Source organism: Cavia porcellus, unplaced genomic scaffold (assembly GCF_034190915.1).
Source record: "Cavia porcellus strain 051 isolate PalLab524CR breed Dunkin Hartley unplaced genomic scaffold, mCavPor4.1 scaffold_19, whole genome shotgun sequence".
Classification (NCBI taxonomy): Eukaryota; Metazoa; Chordata; class Mammalia; order Rodentia; family Caviidae; genus Cavia; species Cavia porcellus.
The window spans coordinates 49,704,580-49,717,060 of record NW_026947502.1 but is presented as its reverse complement, the minus strand read 5'-3'; the positions used below and the strand labels follow the sequence as shown (position 1 = coordinate 49,717,060).

Genomic DNA, 12,481 nt, shown 5'->3' with positions numbered 1-12,481 from the left:
TGCGGTGGCCGGGTGCAGACTGCACGCCCCGCGCGCCCGCGGCCAGCACAGCCCGGGTGGCCCCACGAGGCGGCGCGCGCCGGGCGGGTGGGCGCAGCGCGCAGGCGCGGCCGGGCGGGGCGGCGGGCGGCGGGCGGCCGGCGGCTCAGAGTGCGCGGAGCTGCGCGCGGGGCGGGTGGCGGCGGAGCTCTGGACGCCGCTGCCGGCCGCGGAGCGGGTACTGCCTGCTCTGGTCTCCGAGCGAGCGCGCCGCCGTCGGCCCGAGGGCCCCTGTCCGCGCTCCCGGCTCCTCGGCTGCGCCCGGAGCGCCGGGCCGGGTCCCGCACGCAGCAGCCGCCGGCGCGGACTCCCGGGGTCGCCGGTGCCGCCGAGGCGTCTGGCCCGGTCCGCGCTGCCGGGGCGGGCGGGGCGGGCTTCGGGGCCGCGTCCCGGGCCCGGGCGGCCGGGAGCATGGACGAGAAGTACCTGCCTGAGCTGATGGCGGAGAAGGACTCGCTGGACCCCTCCTTCACGCACGCCTTGCGCCTGGTGAACCAAGGTGAGCGCCGGCGGGGCGCTGCCCTCCGCAGCCGGGGACGCGGACCTCGGGGCCTGGGCAGCCGTCGGGGGTCTGGGTGGCGCCCCTGGAACGTGGGATGCCTGGCGAAAACCAGCGTGTGAGTCGGGATGGCTTGGAAGGACGAGGAGGCTAGGGCATTTGAATGAGTCTTGAAGGAAACCTTGGGGACAGCGAGATACCCAGGGGAAACTTCGGGGTGGGGACAGCGAGAGTGTGGGGCTCGGCCGGGGCAGAGGCTGAATGAATGAGCTCCTTGGAGGGGCGGGTGGGCGCGACTCGTGGGGAACTCGGGTGTTGGGTTCCTGTAAGGAACTGGAGACAGAGCTGCGGGAAAATGGAAGGACTTGAAGGAATCCAGTGCAGAAGAGGTGAAGGGAACAGGTGCTGGGGCTGTCGGTGAAGTTCGGGGGCTTTGGAGGAGGTTTTGGGGTCATACCCCAAGACCTTAGGAAAGAGGAGCCCAGAGATCCCAGGGAAAGAGCCCAGTTCCTTTTCCCACTCTGACTTTCCCTGGTGCCCAGATAGCAGTGCTGGGGTCAGTCTGCCCTCCTAAGGGGCAAGCACTCATGCCCAGCCCTCCAAGAGGCCCTGGAGGAGTCCGTAGTGGGGAGGAGGCCAGCATGAGAGCCCTCGTGTTGGCGTCCCTCCTCTCGGGGAAGCGCTGGGTGGGTGACACTCATTGGTGGCTGCCTTGGGCTTCAGAACACTCGCAAAGGAGTCTTTGCAGCCTGGGTGTGAAGGGGACTGGGAAGTGCTGGAGTAGGGGATCCCGGGTGTAAGGAGGCACGCCTACTCCCACAGCATTTCTTCAGCGTGCTGCCTTCTGCCTTCCTGGATAGCCTGCCGGGATGGACGGTAAATGAAGCCTGCCTTGCTGGAGCAGCCCTACTCCCCTTTCTGGCATATGTCTTTCAGATAAAGAGGGCTGGAGACCACTGGTGGGCTTCTTCTCTAGGAAATGACAAATGTGATCTGGTCAGATCTGTTAGGCATTTGCACGTATCACTTTATGCAGTGACAGCCCTTAGTTAAAGCAGGTCTGCTGCCTAATGCTGGCCCCTGCTCAGTTATTGTTGGAAGTGAAAGATGAGGCAGACATATTCCATTTGTGTATAGATATGTCCATTTAAAACCCACGACTTATAATGTTTGCCTGTTGTAGCCAGTTCTTTGGAGCAGTGTGTGTGGTGTGGACTGATGATGGTGGTGGAGAGATTCTCACCATCTTAAGAGGTTTAAGCATATTTGAATTGTTGAAACAAAGATAGGTTTACAGAGCTCCCCGTTTTATTTTAATTGCGTGCTTATTTTTCTTTAATCAGATGAGCTTGTGAAAAAGTGATGGGCATAGGTTCCTAAATTAGAGAAAGAGAATGTAAGTTTTATTCACACGCCCTTCTATGAACAGTTCTACAGTTAGTTTTGTACTTTCTCTTTGTGATTTACATATATCTTTTGTTGCCTATTGGGCTGTCATTTGTATGAAAGAAATGTCTTTTTACACCGTGTGAGATCAATGGTAGAAATAGTCTGGACTGTGGAGTCAAGTGCCTTTTTCCTAGGAAAGAAACTGAATCAAAGTTACGCTGTGCTCAATTAAGGGAATGATTTGACTGAAAGTGTAATGAGTTGTCTTATTTTAGAAGTCAGGATTAATTTCTGTGCTATGTTGTCATAATATTGCATTGCTAATGCATTCACAATTCTTTTTATTTCTGTGTTTTTTCTCCTGTTAATGGCTTCCAGTTGTGACAGGTATTGGGGAGACACTGCCACACAGTGTCTTTTGGGTGTTAGACTTGATTGCCTTACTTTTCATCAAAAATACAATGCTTGCGAGAAGTAGGTTTCTCACATGTCAAGGACGAGGAGCTGGGAAGATTCTCCTGTTACTGTTGATTTAGGTAACTTTAGCCCCAAATGTTTTCCCTTAAATCACAGGCTGATATCTGAGAATATGGAGTTTTATGATTTAAAATATTAATTATGCTCCGTTATGTAATGCACAAGTACAAGTGCCTTTCTGAAGCATGTTGTCTGAAGTCAGACTTTGAATGATTGTTAGGAAATCGATTTTAAAGCTGAAAGCCATCTTATTATTGGCTACCTGCAAGCATTTGTTGTTATTTAGCTGTATTTGTGACTACTTGCCTCTAAGGAAAGTTTTGTTTCAGAGGATATGCTGAATCACAGCAGGGAAACCTGTATCCTGTTACTGAATCCTTTGGGGTGACCATCGGTCAGCATTGTAAACCTTTTTATTGTGGCATAATATGTAATGGGTATTTATTTATAGTTAATGTCTTCAAGTGCTCACAGTAGCTTGTGTTTGTATAGTATTTTAAACTTTACAAGACATGACAACACACATGCTATCTAGTTTTGTCTTTACACTTGTTCCCCGTTGAACAACATATTGGTGTCTTTTTCAGGGAGGGACCTGAGGACCCCACCTATACCCTTAGAGACAACCCCGAATTAATTTGCAAGCACATCTTCTGTCTCTAAGCCCATTTTCTATTTGTGCCTTTCCAAAAAGATTCCAAAATGCCTTTCACATACTTATTCAAAACCTGCAGGAATCAAAATAATTAATACGATTTTTCCTGGTTAATGTAAACACAGTAAAACTAATGCGAGTCCTTTAGGAAGAACTCTCTTGATTTTTCACTAACAGTTCATTTTTGTCCTTACTTTACAGGATTCTAATGCTCAGTGAAAAAGGCACTTTTGAATGAAAGCCCTCGTGTAGTGGTGTTCTAGTTAAGTAATCTACACATTACAATAATCAGTTTATAAATGAGACACGGCCACTTTTAAAAAAATTCAGTATTCATAAACATCGATTAACTTCCTAGCTGACTTTTTCATTTTACCAATCTTTAAGTAAGATCTTAAGCTGGGTGGGCATCAAGGTGTACTCTTACCTGATACAGGTTGGTTTTACAGGTTTTCCTGACTCTGTTTTGTGGCAAGTGTTAGTTACTGATTTTATTGTTGTTTTTCCTCCTTTTTCTGCCCCCAAATATTGAGTTAGTTTCTCTAACGAAGATAAGGGTGGTATTTACTTGTTATAATGAAATCAAAGCAAACAGGCTATAGGCTTTGGTTTGCTTCCTGCTCTGCAGCCTGTTCTCCAGCCTCCCTATAAATGCCTGTTAGGTGAACTGATACTATGTTTCTTGCCAAGGAGGTTAATTGGAGATGAGAGTCCTGTTGCTTGTTTTTATATTATATTTGCTGCTAGGGGACGTGCTGACTGTTTCTAAAAAAACATCTTCAGAAATGTCTTACATATTATAAATTAATCCAGCAGTCACAGTATTGGTTTGGATGGTTTTCAATTCAAGCCAAGTAACTGTTAAATAAGATTACATAGCACTGTATTTTTAATTATCTGATATAATGTATGGATTGGTGGCTGATTCCCTGCCAAGTTGTATTTAGTTGTTGGTTATGGGAGAAGCAGAGAACTCAAGATTAAGTTAGTCTCTGTCCAGATTGTTAAATTCCTTTATTGATATTTGAAAATAAACGTTTTTCATGGTACATCATTTTCTCAAATACTAAGATTTTTAACATTACTTGGGATATACGAAGAGGGTACAGAAGTATACAGGGAGGATTATTACTATACCTTATGTATATTCTTTCTTTGTAAGATTAGAAACCCAGTGGCTTAGGATTTCTTATGGAGTGACCACTTTCGGAAAATATTTTTTGATTTGTTCAAGTGTTGCTAGATTTGTAAAACGACAGGACAAGAATGAGAATTGCAGAATTACATTGGAACGTGATGCCTTTATGCAATACCATGTGATCTCTGGTTCATCCAGAAGAGGATGTGGTGACTTAGTTTTTAATTGTGGGTTTTTTTTTTTTGATTTAGTTTTGAAAGAAACTGGATGTGATGGTTCAGTTTTAGGTAAGCATGCTGGTATAGTGTTATGATTACACGTGGCCAGTGATTGCAAATTCCAGTGTTTCCGTGTTTAGACACTAATGAGATGCTTGGTGAGATCCTAATATCAGGCTTCTGGGCTGGGTCTTGACATAGAAAAAGCACAGTTTGGTCTCCAAGGTCTCCAGACCCTTTGCTCAGTGGTTGAGGGTGAGTTTCAAGGTTACAAATGCCCTCTTTTCCAAGGAACATCTTATTAGTCCTTGTGAAATATTTAGTGGGCAGATGGTGTTAGATTTAACTAAGACAGCCTTTGCATTTTCGAGGGACTTCTCTGTTTCAGGTCATGTTTGTGATCTTAATACTGGTGATAGCCCAGGGATGGAGAGATTGTCAGCCAGTTTTTCAGTTGCACAAACCAAGACTCTTACACTTAAAATGACTTGCCCAAGAGAAGGTACTTACAAAATGTCGCCGTGTAATTTCAAGTTCTTTGGTTCTTTCATTATGCTTTACTGACCTGCAAAAGTCCAAAGTTAGATTACCGGTTAGATTGTGTTGATGTAGTTAGTTAACAACAGGAGAACCGAGGCCCACAGCCCCAGTAAGTGTGGTTTGTTCTTTTCTTTCCTGCCATGTTGGATGGGAAGATAAATGCTGTGACATGTTTTTTATATCTACCCCTTCAGTCTCTGTGCCATTTCCTGGGACCACGTTCCTTTCTCCACAGTGGGTTGGAGTGCTCATTATCTGCTCTCTCTTGGCACCCACTGTCACTGTGGAGTGACCCTCACACACCACTGGGATCCCTTGGTCTTCCCTGGAGAGTGGGAGCTTGATGGGAGGCAGAGCCTGGTCCCCTTCCGCTGTGGTACCTAGCATCATCCTTCAAGCACAAACCTGGCTAATCCCAGTCTTCCTTTGGTTTTGCGTTCTAATTATCATAGAGATAGAAGAATTGGAAAGTCTGCTGGGATGCAGCAGTTGGTAAAGAGCTTTGCGCCTTCCTACTGAGGAGCCCCTGGCCTGGGGTGAGCCTCAAGTCTAAAGCTCTGCAAGTATCAGTCCAGGAGTGCTCCAGGTGAAGGCAGGGGGAGGACAAGCCCAAGTGATTGTCTTTGCTCTTTAGGTGTGGTAGAACAATAGGGGTCTTGCTCTAGGAGATAATTAGCTGTTGTCAGATCTGTTTTGAATCGGATGTTTATTTGCTTTTATTCTGTCTTGAGGAACTTTTTAAGCCAGGGTACTCTAGTACGGTTAGGTTAGCCCTTCTTCCTTAAGGTCTTAATGTGATTTTATTCCACAGAGTAAAACCAGAAGTTTGGAAGCTTTGTCATGGTCCTTCTTACCTGAAGGAGTTAATCTGCAGTCTCAGATGCCAAACAAAAACCCAGAGTCAAAAGAACTAGTGCAATTGCAAATTGAATACCAACAGCAACTTTGGTATCAAAAGACCCCTTTGCCCCCATTGTCATTGCTCCTGCCTGAAGAGAGAATGGCTCACATTTTCACGAGCCAGTAAACGTGGGTGTCACTTAGCACAGGAGATGGTGATTACGATCAAAGCTGCCACACCAGGGCCCCTTTTGTGAGTGATGTTTTCCCGTGCAGTGCACTGTCTCTGGTCCACAACAGAGCATGCAGGGGAGGTGGTTTTGTCCCCTGCAGGCCTCTTTTGTTTGCTTTTTTCACCTGGGGACACTGGAGCTCAGAAATATAAAGTAAGTTGCTCAGTCACGTGGCACATCTTGTGAGTAGTCAGGCTAAACTTTTCAGTGGAGCCTACTATGTGTTGATAGGCTACTTTAGGAAAGAGACCAAAAACTTATCTCTTAACACTGATGCTTGCTTTTAAATAAAAGTTTCATTATAGGAGAAGCCCATCAGGAATTTCTATTGGTGATGATGAATTTTTAAAAGAAATTTCTGAAAATGTGTTTGACCAAAAAGGCAAGCTCACTTTCCCCCTATCTCTTCAGAAATAGTTTCCAGCTTTCAGCAAGTGTGTAAGGTAAGGATTTTTAATTATGTATATTTCTCAGTAGTTAAAGAGAAAATAGGAGCACATATGTACAGAAAGCCAGTGAAAAAATCTTGCTGAGAATTTGTCTTCAGGGAGCCAGTTAAAGGCACAGAGCTTTTTGTATTTTAATACTGTATCACAGAAACAATCAGTCAAGAGCGTATCAGAGATTTATTGTCAGTTCATGGTATATTTAGAAATTCTCCATCCCCTAAAAATAGACTTAAATAAAAGAAAAGATTATAAAAATACAAGAGTATATTCTCAAAATAGGGATCTTGGCTCCCTGGCGGGGAGGGTTAGGGTGAGATATGCTTAAATATACTCACCTCATAATTGCTAATACTAGTTTCATTGTACTGTGAGCCTTTTCTGTTTCCCATGCTTTCTGTTTATTATTTCACTTAATTCTGCTCACATTCTCACACTCTTAAAAGAATAAATCACTTTATCTTGTTTTACAGACGAGGGAACTGAGGCCAGGAAGGGCAGATCATTTTCCCAAAGGCAAGCAGCTGGTCAGGGGTGAACAGGGTTCAGAGCCTTATCTGCCCCCTGGCAGAGCACCGTAGCATGTGCCAGGCCCACCGGGGGGCGGGGGGGGGGTTAGAGCTGTAGCTGAGTCTGGGTTCATATGTTTTCCTTTCGCAGGGGATAACTGGCAGCTCTCAGAGTTACCCGCGGGTACTGGACGGATGGTTGTGTGAGCAGGACCAACTGCGCACCGTGCAGAGGTGCAGGTGCTACATGTCAGTGACAGAGAGCTGTTCTGAGCAGCCTCAGCATGTAGCACCCATTGACAGCGTTTACTGGGGCAACAGCTTTCCTCGCAAAGGGCCAAGCCGTGTAGAAAGTGCAGGATGATCATGGCAGGTGACAGCTGTGCAACTTCATTCCTTGGAGCCTCAGTTTCCCCTTCTCTAAAACTGAGACCTTGTGTCCTCTGTGTAGGGTTGCTGTTTTAGACATACCTAATACACTTTACTGGATATTTTTATAGAACAGCCTGAGAGACACATGTGTGAGTACTGGCATGACTTTCCAAACATAAAACATGTCTGTAAATAATAATTTAATGCATAAATCATCCAGTTGCATTTCTTATGTTAGACTTTTAGTTTTCCAATCCTGGAAATATTGAGGGAGGAACCCATTCTTTAGGAAATCTTTTTTCATTAATATTGAAATTATTTGAATTCCTTTTTGTTATGCTATTCACGATAGTACCTGCTTAAATTAACAAAGTTTTGTAAATAGTTTTAGGACTGCACAACTTAAAACGTGCCTGGACCCTCTGAGGCCTCCCCAGACAAGATGTCTTGTCTTGCTCTGAATTAGTGAGTTATAAATTTTCACTTTCCCTATCTTTTCCACCAATCAGCCTCTGCTGCTATTTTAAGATATTCAAGGCACATTATTGGTGTTGTTCTTTGGTATCATAAAGGGCTTCACCTTTCTAATGTCTTTTTGTGATAGGCCTCACACTTGGGGTCACTGTTGGCTCCAGCTCCCCTTGTGAGGTGACAGTAAACAGAAGGAGCCTTTCTCTCTCCTTTGCACCCTCGCCCCTCCGCGCATACATTTGCTCCCAGGCGCTCTGCCTTTGATCCGCTAGATGGCGCTGCGCACAGCTGGGACACCGCCTATGTATCTACCCTGAACTGAATTTAGTCCCGATCAACAAACCTGAATTGATTTCGCTTTTTATTCACTGTTACTGATTTTTCGTATTTCTGAAAAAACACGGCTTTTGTTTTGTAGCCAACATTTCCTCTGTCCCTAAGGTGTGCCAGGCATTGTCTGGAGGCTTCTTTCCACAAGTTTCTTGGTTCAGTTCCGGCTTTGGGAAGTGAGTTTTGTTTTCATTCTTCAGGTGAAGAATCGGTTGTTAGGGGATCTTAGAACTTGTTCAATGTCCTGTATCCTGCAGAGGATGCCTGTAACTAAAGAGAAAAGTATTCTCAGAGTATGAAAGACTCTTCTTTCAAAGATGCTGGGATAGTTTAAGTTATGAATGCTGGCTGTTACAACCTGTGCCTTGTGTGGGAAAAGTACAGCCTGGCAATTAATTTGCAGTGGAGCCTGAATGTCAGGACCTTTGGGTAAGGAAGAAAACAAGAATCACAAAGGATTTGTGAGCTGCTTCCTCCTGTCCCTTGACTGGAGTGAGCTAAGAGGCACAGTGGCCCTAGGCACCAAACCTGGGGAGCCCTGGACATGGTGGTGCGTGCCTGCGCTCCTACCACTCTGGGGCTGCGGTGGGAAGACTGCAGGTGGGAACTGGCCAGAGCAATTTAAGAAGCAAAACAAAACAAAACGGAACACTGGCAAGAATTTTGCATCAGGCCATTATTGTATTTTTAGTAACTTTGAGCAAGGCTGAATACTAGGTCACAACTTTAAAATTTTTATTGATTTATTCAACTAATATGTATTGAACTACAAAATTGAACTGTGAGTATGTATCTCTGCTAAACTGCAATGTGCCCTCTGGAAGAGTTGCTTTACTTCTTCTGAGTCGCTGTCCCTTCTTTGCTCCTTTCTGACACCCTCCTCCCGGGTGTCTTGCAGGTGAAATGACAGTGATATCTCCTCAGAGATTGTTGCAGGTCTGTCTGTGCTCCCACAGGGTAGCTTACATCTCCGCACTTCATAGCTTAGCTATTCTTGGTTATCTGTTGGTGCAGAGGATTGTCTGTTGCTTGGTGTTTTATTTTGTTTTGTTTTAAGGGCTGGCTTTCCTTACGGCCTGTCTTTCTGTCCCTTGCTTTCATTTCTCTTTTGCTCAGATTGTGTAACAAAAGCTGAATGCTCAGAAATAGCCTTCTTACCTGTCCTTGCCCATTGTGCACGGACCACAGGGAATTGAGAATGACCCTGAGGTCACTGTTGGATGACAACAGTAAATAAGAACTAGTTTTGCTCAGATGGTCTTGGGCTCCTGTCCCCCCGCCAACCCTATGGTGTGTTGCAGCCTTTCTGGGAACATTAACCCCTCTTACTTCCGTTTCATATCTTCAAAATGTTGTTTAAAAAACAAAACAAACCAAAACTGAATCCCTTGTGGGGTTTCTGGGGTTTAGCCGAGATCGGTGTTGTTCAGTCTGTGCCTGGCCTGTAGCGAGTCTAGAATCACCAGCCATGGCTGCCTTCATTGTCCTCATTGCTGTCATTGTCATCATATTGCTGTCACCATCCTGTTGTATCAAACAGTTCATCACCCAGCGGGGAAGTAAACACTTAGGTAGAGCATAGGCAGAGCAGTTGTAAGAGTGTGTTAAGTTCTGGGGTAGAGGGGAGCACAGGCAGTTTGGGGGTTCAGAGGATGACCTGAGGTTCTTGGCAGGAACAGGGCGGCTGTCTTGCTCAAAGTGACGTTAGCTGGATGCAGGGCCTGAGTCCGGTGGGGAGCCCTGGCAGCGATGTGCACCTCTCCTGAGTCCTCAGAGTTTGAACACCTTCCCTGTGTTCCCGCAGCATCTTCACCATCCTGCCTTTCATGATGTATTCATAGTTATTTGTTCACCTGTTTCTTCCTTTTCTCTCCCTCCCACTTTTTTAAGATCTTCATTTCTTCTTGGCATGAAAAGTTTCGAGTTAAAAGAGTAACGCTTAGAGTGTGTACACCTGTCTGTCTGGGACCACCAATGAATGTTGTGCCGTGTTTGCCCAATCGTTCCTTCCGTGCATACGTGTATGTTCGTGGCTTGAAAATAATGTACATGCGTTATTTTTCTTTTATTTCCTAAATACTGAAATACCTTGGTGTATGTTTCCTAGGAAAGCCCTCCTCTAAAACTGCAGTATGGATGATTAAAATTCAGAAGGTTAGTGAGGATACAACACTGTTATCTATGGTCCATAATAGTAGTTGTGCCGGTTATTCCATTTTTGTCTTTTACAAGATCCAGTTCAAGACACATTACACATTACATTTAGTTGTCTGGTCTCTGTTCCTTATTTAATTTGAACAACAGTCTTGTTTTCCTTTCCTTTCATGTATGCATTTTTGAAAAGAAAGGGCCAGATTTTTTTTTTTTTTTTAAGATGAGAATCAATTTGCGTAGCCTTAAAACTAGGCTCCTGTTCCACACTGTTTTGGCAGGAGGTCCCCTGTGGAGTGTTCATCTCCACATACCACAATGGTACCGGCATCATTCTGTCCCACAATCCCTGATATGTTTGATCTCTTGGCCAGCTTGCACCAGGCATTTCCACTGTGCAGTGACCATTCTCTTTTTGTAATTAATTAAAACTTTTGTGGGGTGATACTTTGAGATTCTGTAAGTATTCTGTTCCCGTTAAGCTGTCCCTCACAAATTTTGGCATGCATTAATGCTTCTGAGGTGAATCATTGCTGTTACTGTGATGGTTATCAAACGCTCACTCTCTAACTCGTCACGTGGATGGGTTGACATTGCATGGAGAGTGGGACTTCTCTTCTCCTCCTCTCCCTTTCCTGTCTTTTCCTTTCCCTCCTTTCTTCCTACCCTCTCTTCTGTTTGTCTCATCTTCTAAATTCATGGGTTCTTCTTTAACCCAGTGGGTTATAATCCTTTGCTGTCACTTTATAAACTGCTGCTCAGATTGTCCAGAGGTGGCCACGCGGAGCCTTTGGCCTTGCTCCTGTGCTTTTTGACAGAACTGTCCCACACCTTTGAGTACGGTTGGCCCTTGGCATCCATATGCTGTGTAGTGAGTCAAAATATTCAGAAAAAAAATGTCTTTTTTGAACATGTATAGACACTTTTTTTTATAATCTAAACAATATAGTACATTAACTATTTACATAATATTTACATTGTATTGGTTGTTGTAAATAACACAGTTGATATAAAGAGTATGAGAGGATGTACTTAGGTTAAATGTAAATGCCACACCATTTCACGTGAGGGACTTAAGCGTCTATGGCTTGTGGTATTTTTGGAGAACCTAAAAACCAGTCCCCGAAGAACCTAAGAACCAGTAATTCATTTATTTCTTTTGTAACAGAATTTGTTCTGAGGTTCATCTTGTTCGCCTTAGAATCAGCGGTTTCTCCAGGGTTCTCTGGTCTCCGGTGTGCGATGCTGGAAGATGTTGTAAAGGGTCCTCGCTGCTGAGGTTAGGGTTGGGGTTGCTTGCCCCAGGCCCTTTTGTCCATCCAGCTTGGAAGCAAATATCTACCCTCTGGTCTGTCCTAGGACCAGCTGGCTTTTCCTGAAAGGCCAAAGAGTAAATATTTTGTGAGGTTTACCTTCTACTTAAAATCTGCTGGTATAGCAGAAATGCAGGCATAGACAGCATGCAAAAGAATGTTTGTATTCTGATACAAGTTTATTAAAAATAAGGAGTGTACTGGATTCGCCCATGACTGAGTCTTCCCACTTCACCCTGCTCTTGGCTTAGAGACTAAGAACCAGACTTATACATCAAACTTAGTAAAGTGCTACTCTCTCCCTCCATCCCATTGCCATCCCACAGCAGGGGCATAGTGAGGTTACTTGGATGCAGGGACTCATGATTGTTCTGAGTCCTGCCTGTTTCAGACCATCCGTTTCTCTTGTGCAGAGCTTTTGGCTGTCAGTTTCCTGTGACTTATCAATTCCATGAGGTTGTTATTTGCAAAATGAGAGGCTTTTTAAATATGCACAATGTACAAAGTCAGACTGAGACAGTAATTTCACAAACTCATGAGGGTTTATTGTCAGGATAGGCTGGTCACCCTTTCCTTATGGAGGCATAGCTGAGGCAGAGCCCTGCTTGCACAACAGGCACTGGCCCCGGACACCTGTGCTGGCCCAGCACTGGTCACTGTGCTGAGTGTGGTCTCAGCAGACAGTGAGACTCGGCACACATCAGTGGGGCAAAGTCTCACACTCGTCGCTGTTGTCATCATATAGATGTATTTCTTTATGATTTTCTTTCTGAAATACATCGCTCTCATTTATTCAGAAAAAGACGTTTCCAGCAATGTGTGCTTTTACCAGGGGATGATCCCATGCTCAGTGAAAAGTGT

At 44.9% G+C, this 12,481-nt stretch overlaps 1 protein-coding gene across 3 annotated transcripts in view; it reads left to right on the top strand.

Moving 5' to 3' along the window:
* Nucleotides 1–397: 397 nt before the first annotated feature.
* Khdrbs3 (KH RNA binding domain containing, signal transduction associated 3) overlaps nt 398–12,481 on the top strand; it is a 175,207-nt gene continuing 163,123 nt past the window's right edge. For 2 of the 3 annotated variants that reach the window (XR_010041191.1, XM_063231035.1), the window contains exon 1: nt 398–538. Coding sequence is in view for 2 of the 3 variants with exons in the window: in XM_063231035.1 (XP_063087105.1) it covers nt 451–538 (88 nt within the window). In the remaining variant the exon portion in view is untranslated. Of the gene's footprint in view, nt 539–1,287; nt 1,415–12,481 lie in introns of those variants that run through there. The other variant, XM_063231036.1, reaches the window with a different exon arrangement.